The 27,187-nt window shown below is 46.0% G+C and overlaps 1 protein-coding gene across 1 annotated transcript; it reads left to right on the top strand.

Annotated features, from left to right (window-relative positions):
• Nucleotides 1–264: 264 nt before the first annotated feature.
• On the top strand, nt 265–27,155 carry epas1b (endothelial PAS domain protein 1b). Its single transcript, XM_077581503.1, has 16 exons — nt 265–651; nt 7,816–8,006; nt 11,537–11,673; nt 12,657–12,744; nt 13,712–13,830; nt 14,586–14,788; nt 16,101–16,207; nt 16,804–16,951; nt 17,595–17,785; nt 18,136–18,338; nt 18,430–18,552; nt 19,167–19,660; nt 20,406–20,484; nt 21,024–21,099; nt 21,176–21,274; nt 22,248–27,155. Exons 1-16 carry the CDS (start codon nt 626–628, stop codon nt 22,397–22,399), a joined length of 2,436 nt encoding a protein of 811 aa, XP_077437629.1. The 5' UTR covers nt 265–625; the 3' UTR covers nt 22,400–27,155.
• Nucleotides 27,156–27,187: the final 32 nt, after the last annotated feature.

Below are 27,187 nucleotides of genomic sequence, written 5' to 3'. Positions count from 1 at the left end.
TTTTAAATCATGTAAAATAATAAGCACGTGAGTCAGGGCTCCTAGGTATAGGAAAATATTTGCTAAAATACTTTGTGTAACTTTCTAAAATTAGAATCTGACCAAAACTTGTGCTTGTGCTACTATACGTGTTGCATGAAAAACATGCAAGTGCAGGTTTCCGGGGGCGGGGCCTGTTAGCTGGCGGGCGTTCCCGCCCTGTGACTTTCAGCCAATGGACGCTGAGGAGCTGCAACTCCACTGCCGGTCAGTCCGTCCGTCACACGTCAGTCATTCAGTCAGAAAATCAGTCGCTGAGCGAGCAGAAGCCGTCCGTCAAGCGTCCGGACGTCAGCTTGTGCTGGTTGTTTTTTTTGGGGGGGGCGACTTGTTTGCGGGCCTCCCGTGGATCTCCTTTTCGGGGAGAGGCTGTACAATCCTCGGCAGTGTTCTGAGACTGTACGGCCCTGGTTCCCTAAGCGACCAGCGAGCCTCCGTTGTGCTGGTGGCCGACTCACCTTCACTCTTGAGCGGACTAAAGACGCGCAGCTTGCCACCGACACGCACTTTTGTATTCTTGGAGCTTTGGTTTATTTTCAATTTTCTTTTTAATTTTCTTGATTTGAGATTTGTTGTCGGTGAAAAGATGACAGCCGACAAGGAGAAGAAGAGGTAAGATGACTTACATTTGTATTTCTGAATGTCTTTCAAAGTTTTCACTTGTGAAAGTTGCCGTCTTGCCTTATTTGCTTTCAAGTGCGTTTGAAATGCACATACGTGGAGGTGTAACGCAGAAAAGTGAAACTTTTCACTAAGACACAATAAAGTAAAAGTTGGTTTCAAAGGCAAACCCGGCCACTTGATTAGGTACACCTGCCCAATCCATCCAATCTAAAATGTCGGACTTTACAATCCTTGTCATGACGTTTGCAAATACTAATGACGTAATCGATCTGTTGATAGTTTTTGTAGTTTGCAGCCGCATTGCATCAGGATTTACGTTTTGAACTTGATGTTATTTAATTCGAATCGAAACCTTAGCTTACTTTTTGGTGCAGGAAATGTATTCCGAAATGAATGGATTTATTTATTTAGTTGTGTTGCTGTTCTGAAGGCTTCTGATGCTAATGAATAGAAGTTTGGTTTAGAAATGTTTATAAGCTGAAAACTGAAACCTAATTTCTTTTCATTGTCACCTTTCACACATCAGCTGCAAATAACCAATCCAGTTTATGGATTTATTTGATCTATTTATTTTATTTCGAGGCTAACTCTTAAAAAAAAAAAAAAAAGAAGAAGAAAGAGCTTATAATGGGAAAAGTGTCTTGATAGCTTTGTTCATTTTAAATGTGATGTGCAATTTCTAATTGTTAGAAATTCATTTAAAAAATGTGATGTGCAATTTCTAATTGTTAGAAATTCATTTAAACATGTTTTCATTTGCCGAATGAAAAAAGTTGCCAGGTTGATTTTAATGTTAAAAGTGTTGGTGCCTACTAACCCTTTTGTTCAAAAAACGGAATGATTGAACCTTTTCATCGGTAAAAGGCATGTTGCATGTTTAAGCCTTTAAACTGTGACCAAAAAAAGAGATATTCAGCCACTCAGCCCTTTCAGCTGTCAAAGGCGTGCGTGCGTGCGTGCGTGTTGAAAATCTTTTGGCAGGAAAAAAAAGTGGATGTTGAACCCGCTCAGCTGGGGAAAACAAAAATGAGATTTACACTTCAACTGGTAAAAGTCTGACGTGTTCCACCAACAGTGAAATGTTGCTTGGGTGTTGAGGCCTCGTCCTGACAAACATGGGCGACTGTTGAGCCCCCCCAAAAAAAGAACAAAATCCTAGCAGGTGCGTGGGTGGCCCTTGATTGCAGTGGCAGCAAATCCACTCAAAGTTTATAAGGGGAGTAAATGTTCAATGAGAAAAATAATAATAAATTGTTGTTTTTTGTGCAAGTGAGCATACGAGGAAGCTTCTACGTGGAATTTATATCTCTGATGTGCTTGGTTTTTGTTGTGGTTCAGTTTGTGATGAACACCAGAGGAGGACATCCATGACTTCATCATCATCATCATCTTCATCATTGTCTTCATCCTGGTCTTTGTTGTCTCTTTTGAAGTTGTCATGTTCGTGTTTGCAGCCGGCTGACACCGAGCTGTGTGTGTGTGTGTGTGTGTGTGTGTGTGTGTGTGTGTGTGTGTGTGTGTGTGTGTGTGTGTGTGTGCGCTAGCTGGCTGGGGGGGGGGGGGGGGGGGGTCTGTACAGAGCAGGTATTAAGCCGAAAAGGCACACACAGTGGAGCCTCTGTGGCCTGCTCTTCCTCATCGCCGCCTTCAGCCATTTTGGAGAAGCTGCCGGCTGAGCGCGTGGCTGCAGAGAAAGTGCGTGCGGGGCCGTTTCCGTTCACCCGACACGTCCGTGGACCCGATTGTCGTCGCGGTCCAGCGGCCAGATCGCTCACGTTCGCGATAACCACGACGGCGTCTGCTTGAGCGTTTGTTGACTGGCTGTCTGCTGGGACGATGCCAAGTTACGGCAAATGTCGTCTGACCTTGGCGGAGGTCCAGCCACTTTCTTTAGTAAACAGAAAATAATTGAGAAGCATTTGTTTAGTGCAATCGGAAACCACCGAGAAAATCAGACAATTGTAGGTTAAACGTGGTCAATTGGTCATCAAAATAGTTGTCTGTGAATTTCATCATCCATTAGCTGTCAATTAATTGTCGTACCCGTGAAAGACATGTTTTGTTGGATTGGCATCAAAACAGTTGAAAACAAATGATTAGTTTTTCTTCAAAGTACAAAATCGGATCAATGAATCTGCAATCAACTTTAATGCAATTGGATCAATAATAATCAATAAAATAATCTATTCTACAAAGTATTGATACGTTTCTACTTGACTTGCGCACGCGCGCGCGCACACGCTTCCGCTCAGCCTGACGTCATGTGACCTGTCATGTTAATTAGCAGCCGGCCCGGACCCAATAACAAGACGGGCTCAGTCGGCGTTGGAGGATGTTCTCATGTTTTTTGGCGGAACATCCTGTTGCTGCGCTGACGTCAGCCGCTCCTGACCGGCAGGCGCAACGTTTCAACGTGTGCTCGCAATCAGGAAAGCGGACACCAAATAGGCGCCGCGGCAAAATAACCGGGAGAGGTCAACAATCTCAAACCACCGTTTAGCCGTTAGCCAACACTCTGTCTTGTCTCAGTCACATTTTCTTGCGCATTTCTGCGTTTTCTCTTTGGATGGGATTTGACGCGCCCGATTTGCAACTTTCCAGCTCATTCCAATGATCGGGATCGTCATCAGGCTTCTGCAAAGCTTGCTGATGAGCTGATCATGTCCATCAGGTGTGTTGGAGAAGGGAAACATGTCAGACATGCGACACTCCTGCTCTCGGGGAGCGGAATTGGCCACCCCTGAACACATGAAGACAATTGGGCTGCTTTCGTCCCAGTTTGGCTTCTTCCCAAACAAGGACGATAAATGCCAGACAATCTTTTGTCTTCCGTTAGTCTGAGGCGTGTCGGTCCCAAAAATCGGATCTGAGGCTGACAATCTTAAATTTCAACATTTATGATCACAAATCTTGAGGTGCAAAGTTGCAGAAATGAGTGAATTGGGACGAGAACAAAATGTCGCCGCTCAACGACGTGCCTTGCCTGACAAACGAGGAAACAAAATGTTGCTGTTTTTTGTCTGAATTGGGCTTCGCAGACGGCAAGAATTTTTTCTTGACATGATTGGAACGCTTCGTGCCAGCTGCAACTAAACTGGAGGAAATTGCTTGTTGCTCAATTTGCCGCAATTCTTTTTCAATAAAATGCCGTCGACTCCAAGAACGCCGTTTTCGCTCGTGTTTGTTTGTTTTCTCTTCGTGTTTTCACTCCCGCGTTGTCACGATGACACTTTGAAGGGGAAAACATCTGCATGTTGCCGGATGAAGAATTCAGTTTGTGCAAATGAGAAAATGCCCGAGTGAAATTGAGATTGTGAGCGTGTGTTTGTGTATTTTCATGTGACTTCCTGTCCCGCCCTTCTGGCATCTTGTTTGGTATTCCGACTCGTCGTCTGGTTGGCAAATGCCACCTGTGCCCCCCCCCACCGTCGCACCCCCCCCCCCTCCCAAGCCATTGCCTCTGAGCTCGTCTCAATCGGGCCGCCTGTGTCCACACTCAGTGTGGGCTTGTTTACGCGTGTGTGTGTGTTTGTGCGCGTGTGCACGACCTTGTCTTCCCGTCATGGCCTATCGCAATCATCAGCAATCGCCGGCATCGTTCTTCCCCTGATTGAGCTCAATCTGGGGGCCCGGAGTGGGATCGCTGTTTGTCTGGCCGTGTGTGCGTGTTTCCAGAACACGGTGTTCCGCAGGATCACAGATTAGCCAACGCTGTATTGTTGCTGTGTTTGTTTGTGTCGACCGGGCCCACAAGTGCAGGAAGGCCGACTGTAAGCAAGGAAAAGTGTGTGTGCGTGCGTGCGTGTGTGTGCGTGTGTGTGTGTTTAAAATGGCCAACTTGAAAATAAAAGCCAAACAAATCATTGTTGTCATTCAATGTTTGCATTTTATTTTGGAGTTGGCCCTGGCAGCGCGTTGACCCAACGAGTAGTTTGAACGATGATGGTGGTGTGGGTCCGACTGGGCTTGTTGTCATGTTGTGCCTGGAAAGATGCCACACGCCACATCTGGCAACTTCCTCATCTGAGGCAGAACCTCTCAAAGTTCCTCCAGCCTATTTGCTCGTGTTCCATCCAAACCCAAAAAGCCAGAAGCGCTCGCGTAAGCATCATCAATACGAAATGTGATTGTGACGTCCCAAAAGGTTACCGGCGGCACATTTTTCAAAAATGGTGTTTTCAAGTTGCTTTGACAAACATGAAAGAGAAACAAGAACTTTTCACTGCTCTGAAGGGAAACAAATGAGCATGAAAAAGAAACTTTGCTCTCTCTTGTTTTGTAAACAACGCGCGATGTTCCACAGTCCGTCATGCTTTGGAGCACGGCGGCCATTTTGAATCCAAGGCACCACTCGCTGACTTCATTTCATTCTGGAATATAAAACAAGTGTGGCAACAATTTACACACACACACACTAGTTTCTCACACAAACCCAACTAGGCTAACACACACACACCTGCTGTGTTCTGGAGGTTGTGTTTCCTATTAGTGCCTCTCAGCTTGTTATCACAACAGTAACTTGGTCACAAGAAGACCGTGTGTGTGTGTTTCAATGTAAAACACAGGCACACTTTGCTGGTATGTGAAAGGGCAACACAATGTTTCACTTGGCACGTTCACGTGAAGGTTACGGTGCGTGTGTGCGTGATTACATAGAACTGAGCGTGTGAAAGTGCGTGCGTGCGTGTGTGTTGGTGATCAATACACTTGATCTCCTGTCGTCTCTCGTACGCACACACGTGGTCTGGCTATGATGCAAGCGGCGGCCAAACGCCATCAACCGATTGATTAGTGAGCCGAGAGGAGACGTCACGTAATTGTTTTCATCAGGTTTGGAGCGCGGCCGGTCGTCGTCTTCTTTTTTGATGTTCGCTAATCCGGGGCGCGGAAAAGACATCCCAAAGATGGCGAGGGAGACAAACGAGTGCCGTGACGGCAGACTTTTGGCTGGCCGCGTTCCTTTTGATGTCCACACAGGAAAACGGGTCAACACGCCCGGCGGCCATGTTGGCGCGACTGGCTTCCTCTCTGCCAGCCGTGCCAACTTCTTGTGGCTTTTCAACACGTTTGCAAGCATCTGGAGAAAATTGATGGCGCACACTTTTGGTGGCCATCTTTGTAGTTCTTTAGTGATGAGACTATATGCAGGGGAGAACACAAACATAAACCAGCACATGCAACTACACGGATCCACACGCACGCAAACAACAAACACACTAATCTGCTGTTATGCCATATTTGTAGTCCTCGGGTGATAGGACTACAGTGGATTTATTTGGTTCCCCTCAACACACATGCATGCCCTTCTGCAGTAAATTTACTGCAGTAAACCTCATCCACTTTTTGTCAGACATAGTTGTAGTCCTGAAGAGTTCAAATAAAAGTGCCACTAATTCACCCGTTATGCTACTTTGGTCCCTTTTTGCTTTTTGTCGGCCATATTTGTAGTCCAGATGAGTAAAAATCAAAGTGCCACCAATTACCGCATTATTCTACTTAAGTCAGTTTTTGTCCATCTTTGTAATTTGTAATTGTGAAGCATAGAGAGGATTTTGCCCCCCTCCCACTTGGTGTGCATTGCACAACCAAACTCTATCAAACATTGACATTTGGCTAAAGTCTCTTTGATTTAGCGTCGTGCGTGCGTGCGTGCGCGTGTTGTCCGTCAAAGCAAGAGGACGCTGATTGCTTTGTCGATTTTGAATGTGCTTTTGTCACACAAATCGGAGATAACGTAGCTCGAAAATCATCTTGTTCTGTCTTCTATTGATTGTTTTATTTGCGTGTGAGCTCAAGCATTGCGTCCTGTTGCCTTGAAGGATTTTGCTCGACTGCACTGAAAATGTCACAATGGAAACTCTTCAATTTGTTTGATCCTTTTTTACCTCATTCGTAAACGTGCCGTCTTCACATAGTACCCGTCTTAACCGGGAGATGCGGAACATTTCTTTTCATCTACCACTCAATATCAACATATCATTCAACATTTTTTCTGCGGTTAATCCATAACTTACCGTTTGTTGTTGGGTTGGTGTTAAGGAAATGTTTTAGCTGAACAGAGACTAAGTTAAAATAAGAGCTCAGCACCCTGAAACCTCAGATCCTAGAACTTCCCCTGGATAAAGCTAACACCTAATTTCACCTATCGCGAGTGGGTCGGACTCGCATCCCTGAGGTCTGCCACACTTGCAAAACAGGAATCTTTTCACTCGTTGGCCGTGGTTGTACATTACCATTGGACCTTCGTCACTTGCTGGACTTCCAGACAGGAAGTGGGTGGCGAGCACATCAGAAGATTGGGCTGCCACACCAGGAGTCTCGCTGCCGCCGCCCCAATTGTTTGGCATCCTGCAACACAATGGACGCACACAATCAAAGGGTGGACACACGCACACACATCAATGAAGGTTTTTTTTTTTTTAATTAATTTTTTTTTTTTTAAAAAGGAGAGCAATGAGGATGTCAAATCGAATGAACAATACTGAGCTCTAGAGAAAAATTTTCTTAAAAAAAAAAAATAATAATAATGTAGGTTAACTCTTTGACTGCCAGACGTTTTCAGAAAAGGGATGCCGTGGGTGCCAGCCAATTTTAAGCATTTTGACTGATCTTTCAAGGTCCATAGAAAATTATGCGTTTGGACTATGGAAACACACATACTACCAAACGAAAGATTGGACTCTCATCTTTCATCAGAAATAAAAAAGTTTGTTTCTACCTTATTCCGTTTTTCAGTAATCAACAATAGAAAATGGTGAGTTTCACCTCTGTTTTGAAACAAACGTCTTTTAACGTCTTTGGCACTCCTCCATAGGATTTTACTAAACGTTATTTAACGTTTTTGGCAGTCAAAGAGTTAATGAGTGTAATCAGCAGAGACAGACGCACTTGGTGGCACATTGGATCAAAAGTCAGGTTGATCTGTTCTCGGCCTTTTCCTGGACGTGATTGTGTCCTCTCCGTTGTGCGTTTCTTGACGTGTGTGTGTGTGTGTGTGTGTGTGTGTGTGTGTGTGTGTGTGTGTGTGTGTGTGTGTGTGTGTGTGTCTGTCTGTCTCCGAGGGTCCGGGAAGTCGCAATATTTACATTATTACACCAACAGGTTGGAAATCTGAGCAAATACTGACGTGTCGTTGTTGTTTGTGTGTCGCAGGGGCAGCTCAGAGCGCCGCAAGGAGAAGTCTCGTGACGCCGCTCGCTGTCGCCGCAGTAAAGAAACGGAAGTGTTTTACGAGCTGGCCCACCAGCTGCCGCTGCCGCACAGCGTCAGCGCTCACCTGGACAAAGCCTCCATCATGAGGCTGGCCATCAGCTTCCTGCGCACGCGCCGACTCTTTGCCGCAGGTACACGCACGCACGCACGCATGCAGGGAGGTCAAAGACGAGGGTTGGTGTAGCCAATTGAGCCTTGCGGACACGGTTCGAGGCTGGAGGTGTTAGGAAGGGGAGGAGTCAGGTTGATGCTGCGCAGGTTGTTTCTGTTATGCCAACGGGTGATAATGTGCAGTCGACAATAGCCGGCTTTTCATGGAGACTTTTTCGTCATTCCGATTGAAATCATTCCGAAGGAAGATCTCTGGTCACCTGCTTCCATGTGACGTGATCCGTTGCCGTTTAATCAGATCAGGCCGGCGGCAGCCGCGGGACGCACGGACATCGATCACGTGATTTATCAAGATGGAGTTTATTGTTCATTTAGCAGTTGTGAGTGTGAACACTTTCATTGAAGCAACATCTTGATCAAAACAAGTTCTGCCCTCGCAGACGAGCTCTGGGGCGCCGCCGCCATTTTAGAGGGTGGAAACGACGACGTCAAGACGGAGCCTGGCGCATGCCGGACGCAGCCTCGCCATTCCGAACCAAGCGTCTGCATGGCGCTGGTTTGGATTGACCAAAGGAATATTCTGCCACTCCCGTGATTCCGAACGACTTTCCATTCGGATTCAGCCTTTTCATTCCCACTGAGGTGTTTATTTATTCATTCCGTTTGGCCACAAAAGTGCATGTGAGGATACAGCGAGATGAGTGTCGCGATTAAAGCGAGATGTGAGGAAAGATTGGAGAGGAAGTGGAGGACTCTGCCCAACGGCAGACGGCTGCCGGCATTACTGCAGCTAGCCATAACAGCCTCGCGGCGTGGCGCCAACAAGATCACGCACACACAAGTCAGGTTCTGATACAAAGTCAACCACCGATTTTTCTTCAGCATAATCATTCGCACCTTACAAAAATGACTGCGATTAGCCTTTAGCTTAGCATCGCTGGCCTGACTTGGAATCAGAGTTCAATTTGGCGTGTACTGCAACTTCCTGCACTTTTCATTTTTCTCAGATGAAATGCTTTCTGGTTTCATCGGGTCGTCGAAACCGCTGATTGCCAACCGTTCATGAGCCAAGGCGCACTTTTTAAGTTTGAAAAAAATCTCCCGGCACACCACCAAACAAAAAAATGGATAACACTGTACATGTCAATTATTTATGCTTTCTGCCTTTTGCATCTAAACTCTCATCGATGTGATGAGAGTCACAGCCGAATATAAATCTTCGACTTGTGTAATCCGCCATCCACGGGGATCTGTTTGGCATCTGTTGATCTGGTCAAACCCTCTTCCACGTCTACCCATCGACTTGACCAATATTAGCTCTTTGACTGCCAAAAACGTTAAATAACGTTTAGTAAAATCCTATGGAGGAGTGCCAAAGACGTTAAAAGACGTTTGTTTCAAAACAGAGGTGAAACTAACCATTTTCTATTGTTGATTACTGAAAAACGGAATAAGGTAGAAACAAACTTTTTTTTTCTGATGAAAGATGAGAGTCCAATCTTTTTTTGGTAGTATGTGTGTTTCCATAGTCCAAACACATAATTTTCTGTGGACCTTGAAAGATCAGTCAAAAATGCTTAAAATCGGCTGGCACCCACGGCATCCCTTTTCTCAAAACGTCTGGCAGTCAAAGAGTTTAAACACATTCTGGTGTCAGTCACTAGGTTAACGTTAACTTTTTCTTTGTCCGCTTTTGATGAATATTACTAAAAGAAAAATCTGTTAAAGTGATAGTATTGGTGTTTTTATGCTAAACGCAACAATAGAACATACTTCACTGTACTATTCTCTACTATATAATACTACAAATTGGACCCGTGTGTATTCACGGTTCAACATTCGCCTATTCGCAGATGTGTTGTTGTTTTTTTTACAGTCTTTATTCTTTTCCACTTATTCAAGAGTTTTTCTAATAACGGATATCAATTATTCGCAGATTTTCCTGGGCCAGCCCGGTCCGCGTCCCCTGCGAATAACTGGGGGTCCACACTATACTAGATTTCTGCTTGTTGATCATTTTGAGATAATATGTTAATTTTTATTCTGGTTTTGCACTAAGGACAATCTAATGCCAAATGTCGAACACAGCTAGGCTAGGTGAAGCTAAGCTAGGCTAAGCTAGGCTAGCTGCTGACGTGCGCCTCAATAGACAGCAAAGAACAGCGCATTGGTCAGTTAAAAGGTCAACGTTGGTGGACAAAGACATCTTAAACTCCATCAATACGTCGTCAAGCGTGTACTGTCTTGGATTGGTCCAAAAAATCCAAAGTGCTCACGTGATGTGCTCCCATCAACCAATTGCGGTCCAAGCAGGACGCTTACGCAACCCAAGAACAACAGAGAAGAAAAGTGCAACCGGGCTCCCTCCAAATGTTCTCTAATCACAGCTAAGTATGTAGGCCAAAGTTGCCTGCCGCCGGCCTTTTGGACCGGACCCAGAGTCAACCCCCCCCCCCCCCTCCCCCGTGAGAAAGCTCTTGGGCTCCCCCCGAGGGGGCCGTCGGACGCCATCTGGGCCTCGGTCCAGACCCGAGGCCCCACTGGAAGCTTTCACAAGTCAAAAGTCTTATCGGAGGGAAGCACTGGAGGAACTGCGATCTTCCCCTCGGACAGAACGACCCCCCCACTCCTCCTCCTCCCAACACACCCACGCCCGCCCATCCTCTCTCATCAACTACTGGCCTTTGTGGGAGAAGACATGCACACACACACACACACACAAATTTCCTACTTAATATTGTTTTACCTGCCCAAACTGTCCTCAATATAAACAAAAATATGTGAGCTTTTTGGGGAAACGCATCTACAAAATTCTGGTGTCAAGAGCAATTTGAATTAAGCAGCAAAATCCACCCGTTTTTCTGAGGCGGCCGTTTTCAACTTGCCGACTGAAAATGACATCACACTTACTCGAACGACCAATCACGGCTCAGCGCCACAAAGCAGACGAGCCGTGATTGGTCTGCTGAGTGGATTGACTTGTTTCTTGCTGTTGAACTCGCAACCAAGTTAGCATTTAGCATCCTACACAACCGCCGGTCAGCTGATTGATTAGCGATGTTCAAACTTTGTCATAGTAGGAGGAGGAGCTCCTCCTCTTTTCCGCCGAAGGAACCCCCTTTAGTTCGTTCCACTGCGAACAAGCGCCCGCGAGACGCGTGGCGCAACGCAACATTTCGTATTCAGTCTGGACCTCGCGTTAGCCTTCACAAGCGCATCAATATCACACATCAAATTCTGACAAGCAGACGTTCATCATTGACGTGGTTAAGGGTCACCTGAGTGGTCGTCAGTGCGACCTCCAGTGGATAAAATTGGCAACAACAGTTGATTTTCTTGAAAAAATTGCACTTGCAGTTGATGTGTTGTCGCTTCAGATTGAAAGTGTTCACACTTGAGCGAACTAAACGCTCAAACGGTGCGGGCGGCGCCGCGGGCGTCAAAGGGTCTGTGCTCGTTTGTTTTGATCCGAGCCGAAGAAGCGCACTGTAGCATGTGCACACAAACGCGTGCGTTTCTAATGTGTGCGTGTGCGCGCGTGTGCCCGCAGGCTGCAACGGCAGCGATGACGAGCAGATGAGCAGCTTGTACCTGAAGTCTCTGGAGGGCTTCATCACCGTGGTAACGGCCGATGGCGACATGATCTTCCTGTCCGAGAACATCAACAAGTTCATGGGCCTCACGCAGGTACGCACACACACACACACACACACACACGCACACGCACGCACGCACACAGGTGACAGTCACGCACCGTTAAGCGGAATTGCTGCTTCAGTTGTTTTACCTCCACTACCATAGGGGGCGCTATGCCACCATTAGTCTCATGAATCCTTTCAAAATACATAACATGGTTTGTGCAAGATGAGGTCACCCTGTAATAGTAATTAATTCATCGTTTTTATTTAAATAAGAGTATTAAAGTAAAATGCAAAAACAATTTTACTGTATATTTAAAACTGCATCATATGAAAAGATTCATAAATGAATGCTAAGAGCGTATTGATTCAAAAATGTTAATCCAGATGAATAATAATAAGTAATTCCTTCATTTTTATTTTTTCTTGATCCTGTATTTTTATTATCAAGAATATATTTGAATTATTAAATAACAACGTGCAATACCTTTCAGTATAAGGACAATACTTTAGTTTTACTTCGTACCGGTAATACTAACCCCGCCCCTTTCTTCATCAAATCACAAAGTCTTATGAATGCCGTGCATTTTGCTAAGTCAGATAGTGAGCATGCGCAGAAAGTCTCCCTCAGTTCTGTGATGTGTTCCCACCCCCAAAAGACATTTAAAAAAAAATTCTAACTGTGTTATCGATGCATGTTGGGCCAGTAAATTAAATTTGTGTTGTATCCTAACGCATTTACGTGTACCTTAAAAGTCGACTTGAGTAAATAATCCGATTTTGTTTTAACAACAGACAGATTAGCAGCTTTATTGTTGTTACTCTTAAGAGCAGAGCAATCGTCATCATCATCGAACCACTTTTGTGTTGGTCAATGCTGGCATCTATTATGATTTGCATGTCCTGATTTTGTCGGCCACTTTGTTTTCGATGCGCAAATGCGGACGGCCGCGCTTGAAGTTGACTTTTCGAAGCGTTGTCTTTTCCAATTTGAGGTCATAACATTCAACCGTTTCTTTTTGTGCTTGTCAGGTGGAGCTGACTGGCCAAAGCATATTTGACTTCACGCACCCGTGCGACCACGACGAGATCAGAGAGAACCTCAGCCTGAAGACAGCCAGTCAGTGTGAACACACACAACACACACACAACACACACACGCACACGCACGAATGAACAATGTGGCTCATCTTGGCTGTTTTGAGTGCTTTTTGTGGAATGTTGTGGCAGCCAGTTGAACGCTCACCAACACAATTTGACAGTATTTTCCCTCGTGGAGGCAGCACTTCATCACCAAGCCACCAAATGAATTCTTGTCAGTTAGTGTGGTTGTATTTCAAACCCTTGGTGGTATATAAACTTCAAATCCGAAATGTATTGTAGCTTCGGCTGGATTCTATTTGCTGACATCAACATGCCAGCAGCTCACGGAGACAACTTCAATGTGCCTGTGGGCCTCTTAAGAGTAAAGACCACAATAGTTGCGCAACATCCTATCTCATGAGCGCGACATACAAACGCCAGCTCAGAGGTCATGTCGACAGCAGAGAGTGTGAGAGCGTGCGTGCGTGTGTGTGAGAGTGTGTGTGTGTTTGGTAGGAGAAAGAAAGTAACACACACGTGACATTGCACACATGCTGTTGATAAGTCTTATCAGTGGCACAAGCGGAGCAATCTGGTTTGTTTCATACTTCTTTTTCCTCCTCTCTCACGCACACACACACACATGCACACACATATAGTTCGAGCGCGTCCAAAAAAAAAAGTCGCACACTTGTTGACGAATAATACATTATTATACATTTTCAAGCATTTTCATTTGTGCCCAATCACCACGAGACCCTCGGCCTCCTGCTTGCTTGCATGTTTGTATTGTCAGGATTTTTTAGATTAAATAAATTCATATTATCCAAATTTGAAAAAAATGTTTGACATGTGACTGCTGCCAGTCAATCCAAAGTGTCTGCAGCACTGGAGTCAAGATCCGCTTTCAACCCAACGATAACAAACGTGTAAACAAACAGAAGGCGGGTTTTCAAATGCGTTTTGTCGTTTATTTATGGATTTATTTGATGACATGTTTCCAGGCGGCGGCTTTGGGAAAAAGAGCAAAGAGCAGAGCACCGAGCGGGATTTCTTCATGCGCATGAAGTGCACGGTGACCAACAGGGGGCGCACCGTCAACCTCAAGTCGGCCAACTGGAAGGTGAGCGACAACAATCAACAGCAATGAACACAGAAGATGGACGTAGAAGAAGTCCTTTGTTTGCAAAAGGTTGCTTGATTACACCAGCTGATTAAGAAGTAGAAGCCTACCAAAATAAAAGAAGTCAATGACAAAAAGATGGACTCAAATGCACAAAAGAAAATCCAGATCACAATTCCTTTTTTCACAAAATGCTGAACGGTGCCGCTGGCTGAGACTCGGATCAAACCAATGGCTAAGGAACGTAGAACCCGACCAAATGAAAAACTCTGCAATCAAAAAGATGGATTTGAATGCATGACAAAAGATCAAAATAAAATCTGTTGTTCACAAAAAGTGAATAACAGCGCTGGCAGCTGAGGGAACGGAAATGGGAGGTAGACATTTACCAAAATAAAAGCATTAACATAGAAGGAAAGTCCTTTGTTCACATAAAGCTTTGGCTTGAAAGGCCGAAGGGAAGTAGGAACCTGCCAAAATAAAAGAACTTCATATAATTAAAAAATAAAATAAAAAAAACTATAAACTATAAAGATTCAAATTTGTTGTTCATACAACGCAGATTGAGTTTTATTAAACAACAGAAATGGGAAGTAAAAACCTACCAAAATAAAAGCACTCAACCTGGCCTCAAACCCAGCAGGCCCAAACAAACAAGTCCGATTGACGCGAGTTGTATTAGGCCAACGGGAAGCAAACCAAAGGCGCTTACCACTTCAAACTGGAATGATTGGTCGCCTTCTGTTGCCTGGCAGGTGCTGCACTGCACGGGCCAGCTGAAGATGTACACAGGCCCCCCGCAGCGGCCGGCGTGCGGGTTCAAGGAGCCGGCGCTCGCCTGCACCGTTCTCATGTGCCAGCCCGTCCCGCACCCGGCCAACATCGAAGCGCCGCTGGACAGCAGGACCTTCCTGAGCCGACACGGCATGGACATGAAGTTCACCTACTGCGACGACAGGTGCGCATGCCGGCTGCTGTTTTGGTTAGCAATGCAGTTGAACAACTGAAATGATTGACTTCGATTTTTTTTTCTCGCGTTTATTTGAGAAGAGGCATTTATTTTTGTTATCAACCTTGTTAATGTTGCAGTTACCTGGAGGCTGGTTTGAAATCATTTTTCTCTTATTGCTGGCATACGAAGACAGTGATGGCAACACACACACACACACACACACACACACACACACACACACACACACACACAGACGGATTGAAGTGACACAAGCTTGTGCATGCAGTTTTCTAATCTTTTCAAGTTGCTCATGCGGGACAAAGGTTTAACGTGTGTGCGTGTGCTCGCGCGTGTGTGTTTGCGTGACTCAACTACAAACAAGCGGCCCATTTTTCTTTTGAGACCGTTTTTGGGAGGTTGCGAGTGGCCAAATCCTGCGTCCAATTAAGTGAATGAGGTTATTGAAGGTGCTGGCACTGGTTAGGGCGCGCGCACGCACACACATAGAAGGAGGTTTGACTTGGCGAAAAGCCGTGCGTCATTGGCCACCAGTGCAGCATGCCGGAGTGGCCACTAGAGGGTGTCAGATTTGCTGGCAATTTTGTCGGAGTTTGAGAATGTGTTGCTCGACCATTTTTGTCGGCCTGCCCACAAAAATGCTCAATTGACGTGCATTTGTGAAACCATTTTCTTTCCTGATGCGAAAAAGGGGGGTTTATTTGAGGGAGGTGTCAAAAAATGTTGGCAGTCGCTCACTGGAAGTAGATTTGGGGTTGGGGACTGAACCGACATAATTACACAATGTTTTTTGCTTTAGAAAAAAAAGTAACTTGGGGGAGAAGTTAATGCTAATTTTTTCTGTCAATTCTCTGCCTTATTTTTTCCTCTGCTGTTTTGGTTAGCTACAGACTTGCACGAAGGAGGAAGACATCTGTCTACGTTTGTAGTTGGGTGCTGCTGTTTTGTCTAGCCACAGCAAAAGTCTGCGGCTCACTTAACACTTCCTTGAAATGAGGTTTGAAATTGACTTGATGCCACAAGATGGCGGTGAAGGACGACTTGTGTTTAAAGGAAACGCCTTCAAATATTTAAAAATTGATGGTGCAAATTCAGCAAATAAGTTGGGTTTTTCTTTTTCAGTTTTTTTTGTTGTTGTTGAAGGATAGTTTTCTTTTTCCTTTTACCTAACAGCATTTACTTGGGGAGGGCATTTATTTTCTGTATTTATTGAATTCTTTCCGTTTCTCATGAATGTTTTGTGCGTTTTGATGGTTGTGAAGTGTATTAACTTGTGTGTGTGTGCTTGTGTGTGTTCCAGGGTGACGGAGTTGGTGGGCTACACTCCAGATGATCTGCTGGGTCGCTCCATCTACGACTTTTATCACGCTTTGGACTCTGACAGCGTCACCAAGAGTCACCTCAACTGTAAGACGCACACAAACATGTCATTTAATTGATGCATGCTAACTTTGCTAAGCCAAATTGTGTGGGTCTGTTGAACTTGCTCCTCTTCCTTTACCATCTTCATGATGATGATGATGATGATGATGATGATGATGGGTCAACGACCTGGCGTCCTCACAAGGCTGCTTCTTTCCAACTCTTTCCCTCATTCTTGTGTTTGAGTCCCAGCTTTCAATAAATGGCTGAAACGTGCATTTGTGACGGTGGCTCTCCCTTCCCACCTGGCAGGGCATGACAGCCAATAAATGTACCTCCAAAAACGCTTGCCCTAAACCATAACATATCATATCCACAATACCTTCCACCAAAACATTCTAGGCAAACTGCAAAATCTTTTCATGAAGAAAAATCAGATCTGATGATGTCAAGGCCTACAAAACGTACTTTGGCTCAAGACTGCCTCGTTGGGGCCCGTCTCAATTCGTACTTGAGTTTCTGATGCCCAATTCAGATGCGGATGTTCAATGCCATCTTTTGAGGTCTTCGCTCACGTTACCAAAACAAATGTGACGTATTATTTGTGATGTTGGCAATGTGTGTGTGTGTGTTTTTGACAGTGTGCAGCAAAGGTCAGGCCGTGAGCGGTCAGTACCGCATGCTAGCAAAGAGCGGCGGCTTCGTGTGGGTGGAGACGCAAGGCACCGTCATCTACAACGGACGAAACTCGCAGCCTCAGTGCATCGTCTGCGTCAACTACGTACTCAGGTGAGACGCCGCGAATGTCGTGAGCATGTCAGACCTCATGCGGTGCGTGCGGCACATCCCAGATTGCATCTTGGGAAGTAGCGAACGATGTACAAGCCCACAAGCAACTCGGCAATTTTTTTTTAAGTTCAAGTTCAACTCCAGCGTTAACTCTTCGCTTTTACTTTGACAGCACTAAAGCTAACAAATGAGAGTTTGTGAATTTGGCTGCCTCATCTTGACTATTTCAATCAATTAATCATTTAGACACCTTGCTTAACATATAATAGCTAAATTGCTCATTGTTTTTGATTGAAGGGCCGATTATTCATTAATTGTAAAAATCATCGATGATTAAAATGATTATTAGTTGCAGCCCTCATTTTGGATTGTTGAGAGGCGGAATTTCTGAGGTTATAGACAATTTGAAGTTTAGCAAGGTCTCTAAACAATTCATCGATTATATACGCTTTATCATGTACCGCGATTAAGGAGTATTCAATTAATCGTTTCAGCCTGAGAGTCCACTCTATAAAACCCCAGTGATAAGAGATGAAAGGGTGAGGAATGAGTCATTATTACCTGCTGTGATTTTTAGTAAAGCTTGTCCTTCTCTCTCTCTCTCTCGCTCGCTCGCTCGCTCGCTCTCTCTCTCCATCGGCAGCGATATTGAGGAGAAGAGCACCATCTTCTCCCTGGAGCAGACCGAGTCGCTGTTCAAGCCCCGACAGGCCGGCGGCTTCTTGGCCGGCGACAACGGCACCGAGGTGCTCTTCAGCCAGCTCAAAGACGAACCCGAGGACCTGGTCCAGCTGGCGCCCGCGCCCGGGGACGCCATCATCAGCCTCGATTTGGGTCAGACTTCAAAACGACTCAACTTCAGCACACAAGCAAAAAGTGGACATATATCGATATATTGGCCACTCTTCCAGATTTTTGAATTATTATTTTATTATTTACTGAAAGGAGGTCTTAAATTGTGTAGACGTGTCGTCAAAGTCTTTAAAAGTTATCAATGACGCTTCCTCAAACACCAAGATTGTTTATAGCAAACCAAAAAAGATTGCCGATCCCGCCAAATGGTCGCTTTTCAGCACGTTTGTGCAAGCATCAACATCGCATCATCAATCAACACTTTCGATTACGTACGATATTGGCCACCTGCTTTCATGGAGAGGTCTTGAATTGGATTTCCCATTTGCTAGGTCATCGTCATTTCGAGGAGCCGTCCCAACATGCAGCGCTGGCGTACGCCCATCAAGCCCTGGTCCCGGGGCCTCCGTCCTGGGCCTGCGAGACCCTCGCGAGCACCCCCCTTTCGCCGGAGAGCGACGTGGTGTCGACGTTTACAGCCCAGCAGAAGCCGCCGCCCTGCAGCGCCACCCCAAGTCTAAGCAGCTGCTCCACGGTGAGAGCGCAGCGCAGCGCCCCCTAGGGTAGTGGAGGCAACCTTGTGGCGCATGTGAACCAACTTGTGCTTGTACTTTGGCGGTCCTCAGCCCAGCAGCCCCGGCGACTACTACAGCAGTACTGACGGTAGTACCGCCGGAGACCTGAAGGTGGAGCTAACGGAGAGGCTCTTTGCGCTGGACACCGAGGAGGACGCTTCGGCAAAGACTGAGGTGTGTGTTCATCTTCCCTGGTGGAAGTAACAAAGGAAACAGAGGTCTCCCAAATTGTAAGTGTCTGCATTCGTGTGTGCTGCCACATTTCACGAAGGCGAGGTGTTCCATGGTTGCATTTTCTGCTGGTGGACTTTCAAAGTTGTCCATTTTTGGCCTCCATCTGCTGATTGGATACCAGATCGAAAATATTCACATCATACGATATCAAGCATACCTAATGCGCATTTCTCCTGAATGGGATTTGCCGTCTTTAAACCCACTGATTGTTTCTCATATCCAAATGACGACACATGGAAACGTAGCGTTTTGAATTGTCTTGTTTGTCAAATGTTTGTGATTCTGCGTTTGAACTCTTTCATGAATAAAATAGAAGAAATAATCCAGTGGCCAGAAAATGTCCTGATCAACAATATGTGCTTGTACAGTCTTCTTTCAACCGATACAAATATCGGCCCTCGTTGCGAGTAGCCGATACTGTAAAATAAGGCCGGTATCGACTGGATGCCGATCCTTAGGATCGATACTATTGAATGTCTTTATATTTTGTAACATTAGACATTGTCCTAGTTTTATATTAATTGAGTTGTTGTTGTTGTTGTTTTTCTTCTCAGCGGGACTTGAGCGACCTTGACCTGGAGACGTTGGCTCCGTACATCCCCATGGACGGCGAGGACTTCCAGCTGAGTCCCGTCCTCCCCGACGAGCCCCTGGACGGCGCCGGCATGGGTCTCGGCGCTCTTCCCGCCTCGCAGCAGCAGAGTTTCAGCAACATGGCCAGCCTCTTCCAGCCCCTCTCCTCACCCCCCCCTCAGCAAGGCCTCTACCGTGCCGCGCCCACCCCGGGCCCCGCCTGGGCTGCGGGCGAGGAGCGGCCCGCGGGTCCCGGGGCGAGGGCGTACATGATGGGGCACGTGCAGATTCCGCCCTACCAAGCCCCCGCCAGCACCCCTCTGTCTTCAATGGGGGGCATTCAGAACCTGCAGTGGCCCCCGGACCCCCTGTTGACGTACCGGCGGCAAGCGGCCAGCGAGGCCTACCCCGTCGACCCGGCCGAGCGGCGGCCATCTTGCCAGCAGAACCTGCTGCACGTCATGCGCAAAGAAAGGTGACAAGATCTTCCTTGCGCAATTTTCACTCTCGTGTCACTGAAAATGACTTTTATGATCGCATTTTCTGAAAATGACCAAAGCTTAAGTTTTTTTTTTTATTTTATTTTGGATTGACGTGAGTATTGCAGAACTTAGTTTTTTTTTCTGCATTGTGAGGCCAATGAGTTTTGAAGCATTTGGCAGAATATGAGCAGACGATCCAAACACTTTGAAGTCATCCTGCTGCTTTTCGTCACATCGTCAAGAAGTGCAAATTGGCCGCCACGCAGGCCCACCTGGCCCTGTCCCAATACTTTTGGATGGAAATTCTCTCAACTTGTCGCTCTCTTTTCAAATTCCATCGTGGACGAGAATCGCACCCATGCGACGTCCCGCAATGTATGGAGCCAACTGCAGTTTTTCTTTCCCGCCGCGGCTCGGAACGGCCTCGAAACGGCCTCGGAACGGCCTCGGAACGGCCTCGGAACGGCCTCGGAACGGCCTCGAAACGGCCTCGGAACGGCCTCGCATGACAAAGTTTGCAGCACCCGACAAAAGAGGGCGTGTTTACGTATCTTCATCTTTGGTCTGTGTTTGGGGTCCGTTTTGCTTCAAGTCACCAAAGTTGAGGAAGACGGCTTTGCAAAACGGGCCACATTGGATGCCGGCAGTTTGTTGGGGTTTCGTGCAGCGTTGTTGACGAATTGCATTTGTTTGTGTGTTTGTGTGTGCGTGCGTGCGTGCGTGTGTGCGTGCGTGAAGGTCCTTGGAGGATTTTGTGCACAATTACAGAGACACGAGTCCAGCCAACAGCATCAAGCGCTCCTTCAGCCGCATGTCGGTGAGTGGCTCCGCCCACGCCAGCTTTTGCTTGTTGCATTTCCCGATTGCCAATAAATCCTGCCGCAAAAGCGCCGGCAAAATATTTTCCCATTGCAAGCGCGTACTTGAGCTCTCCTCTGTGATGACCTTTCACCGGGAACCGACAAAACCATTTGAAAGGGATTCCACGGATGTCGGACAAATAAACCCAACTTGATCCAATCTGCGTTTTTCGACTCAAACTCAATCGTAGAAAATTCAAAGCGGAAATCAAATGCAAATCCAAAGAAATCCGTTCCAGACACTCAGAAATAGTCATCAAAGATTTTACGGGGAAGAAGTACAGCCAAAAACATTGTGAAATAAATCGAAAATGACGTTTGAATCGGATTAACATGACTTTGACCTCGACTGTAAACAAGCACTTGTCGAATTGTTTGCTTCCAAACCGGAAAGCAAACTTTGACTCTTTTCTCACAACTTGTACGTGTCCATGCAACGTGTGTTAAAGTTGTTGTCGTGTGTGTGCGTGCGTGCGTGCGTGCGTGTGTTGAGCAGGGCGATGTCGTCACATCAGGAAGCATCTGGAAGAAGATGAGGGGCGACATGGAAAGCGGCAGCGGATCGTTGTCGGGTGCGAGCTTGTGTGATTTGAAGAAAACGATTCTCGTCCCGCTTTGCCAACTCAAACGTCACATTTTGTCCTCCAGAGCGCCGACCCGGCGCCATGTTGCCGGGCAACGGGACTCCTCCCTCTTTCCACGTTTTGCAGCAACACAGGAAGTCTGAATATCCAAGAAACCTGACAGGTGAGCTGCTCCAAAAATCGTGTCAAAGAACAATGACGTGGAACGTGCAAGATCTTGAAACGTTTTAAAACCCAAAAAAAACAAAGTAATACATGTTTGGTGAATCAAACTGTCAAATATGACAAGTAGAAGAGATGGAAGAAGTCGTCGTCGTCGTCGTCGTCGTCGTCATGGCAACTCATGTGTGACGTGTGGTTAGTTTGCGGTTTCCTCTCACGACAACAAGCGTCTCCCTGCTTAGCTGGCTAGCTTAGCATGCGGCGTCAGGGAGGATTTACAAACAATGGCGACACGGTGGACGGCTGCTTAGCACGTCCGCCTTGCAGTGCACCAGGATCGAGTCGGGCTTGGGCCTTCCTGGCCGGAGTTTGCATGTCGTCTCTGTGCGTGCGTGCGTGCGTGCGTGTGTGCGTGCGTGCGTGCGTGCGTGCGTGCGTGCGAGCGTGCGTGCGAGCGTGCGTGGCTTCTCGCCGCTTTCTTCCCGCTTTCCAAAGACGCGCGCGGCCGCTTGATTGAAGGCTCCAAATGGTCCACAGGTGCGATTGTGACGGTTTCTAATCTGCGATTGGCTGGCAACCCGTTGTGGGCGTACCCCGCCTACTGCCCCAAGCCGGCTGGGATGGGCTCCAGCAACCCTCGTGAGGACAAGCGCTGAAGAAGATGGAGAATCACAATCATTTCTATGCCAGAAATTTGTCTGTCGTAGTCGACGGCAGCAAAAAGCGTTTTTGCTTTGGCAACGACGCGATGCCAGATTTGAGTTCGGATTTTAAACATTAAAAAAAACACCCCAAAAACTTTTGAACCCAACTGCAACTCGTTTGCTGCTGCCAACACGACGAGAGAAACACGGATTTGGGCTGCCAGCTCTCATTTGACATACGGTTCATATTTCATCAACATTTTTGAGAAATGTGACAAAAGATTGAAATCTGTTTTTCTTCCATCTGCATCGCGAATGCGCGTCCCGCAGGTGCGGCCCGTCACCTGCTGGGCCCGTCACTGGAGCGCACCTTCCTGCCCGAGTTGACCCGCTACGACTGCGAGGTCAACGTGCCGCTGCAGGGCAGCCTGCACCTCCTCCAAGGCTGCGACCTGCTGCGAGCCTTGGACCAGGCCACCTAGAACCCGGCCCCGGTCCACACAGCAGCCCGACCCCGCCGGGCCGATAGCCTCCATGCTAAGCTAACTCATGAGCACATCCTGCCTTATTTAGTCGTCGGGGTGCGACTGTGGTTCCAGCGGGATTCACACACGCGCACACATCCGCCTTTAGCCATTGCGTCCCTCCAGGACTTAAATCTCGCACCCGTGACACCAGCTGTATGGCTAATGCTAATGCCACACACACACACACACGTGCACACAATTCTACTCACAATTTTGGGACCATTTTGGACCAGAATTTGAGACAACATTTCTATGGAAAAGAAAACCTTTCGAAAATAGTTTTGCTCGCACGTTTCCTTTTGTGGCTCATTCGGACCGTTTTGAATGAAAGCCAAAATATCAACAACAACAAAAAGGTTTTCTTTTTGGGCTGCAACTAAAGATTATTACAATCAATTTTTGTTGTTCAATTCGCTGCTGAATTGGAATTTTGAAGGGAAAAAAACGTCCAACCCTTGATTCAAACTCCGAAACTTATTTCAACGAGAGTGCAAAAAAAAAAGCACAAACTTGAATCGATTACGAATCGCTTGCTGGTTTGCTCCATAACATGAATCAAAGATCGGCAAATGTCGCTGAAGGATCAAAAGGTCAACAGCTTTCTTTCATGAAGGGTTGCAGAAATTGGAGAATATTTGCTGAAATTTGCCTCATTTGGATGATTGTAAGTTGGTGAAGGCCTTCAAACAAGCAAATGAGTTTGATCAATAAATGTCGCACAATCTGTACTTTATTCCGATTTTGCATCCCAAAGAGAGCTTTTTTTTATTCTTGACAAAAGTCAAAGTTTGACGTCGTCAAAAGTCCAAACGTTCTACGTCAAAAAACGTGTTTTTTGACGTCAACGATCATTCCGAAAAACGATTGTTTTTATTTCCCTTCCGCTCAAAACGATTGTTTTGCTCCTTTGGCAACTGCTGCCACTTTCAAAACAAACGTGTTTTTTATGTTGAGCTCTGACGTAGAATCTTCACAAACACAAAATGCAATCTTGGCTAACACGCTAACCTTGATATGCTCCACTCGTATTGTTGGACTCGCGTGACCGCAGGGTGTTTTTGTCGTCTTTTTGTCGTCTTTTTGTCGTCTTTTTGTCGTCTTTTTGTAACGGTTTGTGGTGTGATTTTCACTTGTCACGAGAATTCCGATGGCCACGGGAGGATTACAGCCACATTGAATTGAGAAGGGGGGAAAAAATCCCCCCCTCAAAACAATTCCGAAGTCATTTGTTTGTATTGCTAAAAGAGCACATCTGGAATTTTACCAAATCATTTGATCTTTAAAAAGTAATAACACGTTGATTGTTTTTATCAAATGAGCACCGCATCATCGTGTTGATTTTTTTCTGTATCAGTTCGCACTTTACTTTCGTTCCGATTGTTCTTGTCAAATTCAAATGATTTTCCTTCAGACATAAAAATTCTCGTCGTCGTCCAAATGTATTTTTGTCCAATTTATTCTTCTAAAATGACCACTTGTTGCACTCGACTAAAATGAGAATTTTATTTTTGTAATATGACGAGCTTATTGCGACTCAAGTATTGTAAAACCACGACTATATTCTCCTAAAATGACAACTTTATTGTTGACAAATTGCCACTTTTTTTTTTTAAATAAACAAAACTTTTTCCATTTTACAACTTTCTGTTCTTAATATTATGAGGTTACGCGTAAAGTTATCGTTTTTTTCCTTTCATTAAATGAAGACATTATAATAGTAATATATTTTGGGGAAATTGAGGCTTCATTTTAATTTTTTTTCTCTTGTAAAATCTAACTTTCTTTCTCAAACATGTTCTTTAAATATTGTTGCCATAAAATGGCCGCTTTATTTTTGTTAAGATTTCAACTTTCTCCTCCTTAAATGCTGCTTGCATTTTGTCATGAAATGACGTGTTTAATAATATTTCCACTTTATTCTTGTCATATTGTAACTTTATTCATGTGAGGGTGAGATCATTATTATTCATAACAATTTGCTTTTTTCTTGTCCAGATTTTGAAAGCGACCAAATGATTCTGGTCATTTTGATCACTTTGATCTCGTTCAATTGAAAATGTTTCTTGTTTTGATGTCGGTGAAGTGTTTGGTTTAAAAAGAAAAGAAAAAAATGCCCTCATAATTGTTCTTTTTTTTTTTTTTAAATATATTTTTCCCCTTTGGTGGTTGTTGTCTGTGGCCGTAATCCTCCTCGGTCCGATTGTCGGTGCGGACGAGATGATGGAGTGGAATTTGTGTCAATCTTTTGGCGGCGCACGAAAAGCCCAACGTCGTCGGACAAAAAGCTCGTTTGCGCTTCCTCCGATGTTTTTTTTTTTTTTTTTTTTTTTTTTTGGTAGATCTTCTTGTCCCACCAACATGTCAATCAAAAGTTGCCTTTCTGACTTTTCTATTTATGCCTACAGCATTATTTAATTTTTTTGTTTTTGTTTTTTTGATGCAATCGTTCGGGCGCGGCGGCCATTTTTGCCCCCGTCGAGCTTTGCACGCGTGCACGTGGCGCTTTTGGAATGTTGACGGCGGCCCGCTAGCGTCAACGTGTCCCGGTACGTGGTCCGAGCCGTCTTGCTTTTTGGCTGGCCAGTACTCGTCCTCTTCGTCCTCTTCGTCCTTTTTCTTGTTTGTGCTTTAAGAAAGTAGAAAAAGATGAAATGTCCTTTTCACTTTTCCCACATGTAACGTTTTTTTTTGTATTTTGTACGGCGCCGTGTAGTTTGAATCCCGACGAGAGCGTCGGGCCGGCCGGCAGGCTGGCAGTCTGTTTCGCGGGTCAACGTGTGCCACGTGTGCATCGAACCGACCGCATTCTATTTGTCTTTAGATTTTGTATGGATTGTTCGATAAGACGAATTAGTTTCACGTCATGCTGATATTTTCCGCAAGCTTCGTCTGCGTCCCCCGACGTGTGCCGTCGTCTCGTCGAGACCGCCACTTGGTGCCTCCTCTTGCGAAGCCGCAAGATTTCCCACATCAAGTCACTTGAACCCACTCAAGCTCATTTGACACCCTGACACTCGCATCATCTCAAATTCGAACCCACTGCCAGAATCCTCACAGAAGCCACAAAGACCAGCGACGTCAGATTGTACTAAAATCATCCCCAAACATTCAAGACTTGCTGCCGGTCCAGAACCCTCCCGGCCTGAACATGGCAACGCAGAGTCCAAACCACCGTCTTGACCCTCAACTGCAGCCTTTGCGGTCCTTATTAGAAGCAGTTCTGATTCCAGTAGAAAGTTTTGGAAAAGACTTCATCTCAAAAGCTGTCGAAAACACTCGTTGGGACCCCATAAGACCACCTTGTGGTACCCAATAAAATTCCTCTCCAGAAACCACATTGACCCGTCAAAACCCAGGGAGTGACGACAAGAACTCACAAAAAACTGCTTGGACTATCCAAAACTCCGTTTGTGATTCCAGCGGAACCGTCCAAATATTGTCACACATTGTCTCAGAATGCTCCCTTTGACCCCATTCGGACCCCATTCGGACCACGTCGCCACCGTTGGAAGCGATGATGACCCCACCACAACCCACAGTCACCTTTAGAACACCCAAAAAGTCTGAAAAGCCCGTTTTGACCCCACACTAGACCCAGCTGGTCTCCTTTTGAATCCGTTTTGAGCCCACAAGAACCCACAAGAACCCACAAAGACCCTCTTCAACCTTGCTACGCTTTGGTTGCAACTCAAAGTTCCACTCGAGGACCACATTTTGACCTCTAGAACCCATGTTGCTCCAAAAGACAGACTCCGACCTCCTTTCGAACTTTTGAGATCCTATTAGAAGCCGTTGTGTTTTTCTAGAACCCGCCTAGTAACCAAAACACAGACTCTGGCCCACATATTCTCGACTCTGGTCGAACCCATGAAGTCTGGGAAAAGAAAAGCCTTTTTCTCCACTTGGACTCTTGCAGGCCCCGTCGCAGCTCATTCGAACCCATTTGTAGAACCTTCCACAGTTGTGACGAGAAGCAACATGATGTTGAAAGCCCACTTGGAACCCGTGCAGCCCCCACTCGAACCTCCCAGCTCAGACCTTTTGCTGTTTGAAGGTTTTTGTTTGTCGTCGGTCCAAGTCCAGCTGCTTGCGGGTTTTTAGAACTTGATCGTACTGATTGAAGACGAAGCGCTCCAAGGAGTCGAGGAGGGATTTTTTTGGGGGGTCCATTTGTGCACAATATGGCCGTGGATTTGCTGATTGGAGACGGCGCTAGTTAGCGTTAGCCAAAGTGAGTAAGCGTACGTGGGGACGGTTTGTGATCGGAAGTGGCCGTAATATCGGACTTGGTGCGGTCGGAACGTTAGCGCAAGCGTTGCTAACGTGCTAACGGATGGACTTTTGTCTGCGGCTCGTCACCGGCGTTGGAATTGAAGACGGCGGCGCTCCCCGAGCAGAACCTGGCTTCGGGTTCGGGCTTGCCGAGACGATATCAGCATGTTGTGTGTTTTGTGTGGAGAAACCGGCTTTGACTTTCTTCAGTTCTTTTTTTTTTGTCTTTTTCCACTCGCGTTGAACTTGTCGTGTGACGGAGTTGGCGCCGCTCGTTCTGCTTTTGTAGAAGCTACAAAACTCAACCCATCAAATCATATCCAAGCATATTCTAAACACACGACAGTGCCTGTATTAGCGTTGTTATGATGGGAATTTGAACCCGCTCAAAAGTTTGTCTTTTCTGCACTGATATCTTGTTATTAAAGCTTCTTATTGACCCGCTTGTCAATGTCGTCTTTGTCTCGGGCA

The sequence above is a fragment of the Vanacampus margaritifer genome, chromosome 12 (assembly GCF_051991255.1).
Source record: "Vanacampus margaritifer isolate UIUO_Vmar chromosome 12, RoL_Vmar_1.0, whole genome shotgun sequence".
Taxonomy (NCBI): Eukaryota; Metazoa; Chordata; class Actinopteri; order Syngnathiformes; family Syngnathidae; genus Vanacampus; species Vanacampus margaritifer.
The sequence above is the reverse complement of the archived record's forward strand: the minus strand, read 5'-3'. Positions and strand labels throughout refer to the sequence as shown.

Excerpts from the sequence above, each read along its gene's own strand:
- epas1b (XM_077581503.1), top strand. The coding sequence starts at position 626 with ATGACAGCCGACAAGGAGAAGAAGAG. Across the intron at positions 13,831-14,585 it reads TCAAGTCGGCCAACTGGAAG|GTGCTGCACTGCACGGGCCA; the intron begins GTGAGCGACAAC and ends GTTGCCTGGCAG. Across the intron at positions 19,661-20,405 it reads CACGTCATGCGCAAAGAAAG|GTCCTTGGAGGATTTTGTGC; the intron begins GTGACAAGATCT and ends GCGTGCGTGAAG.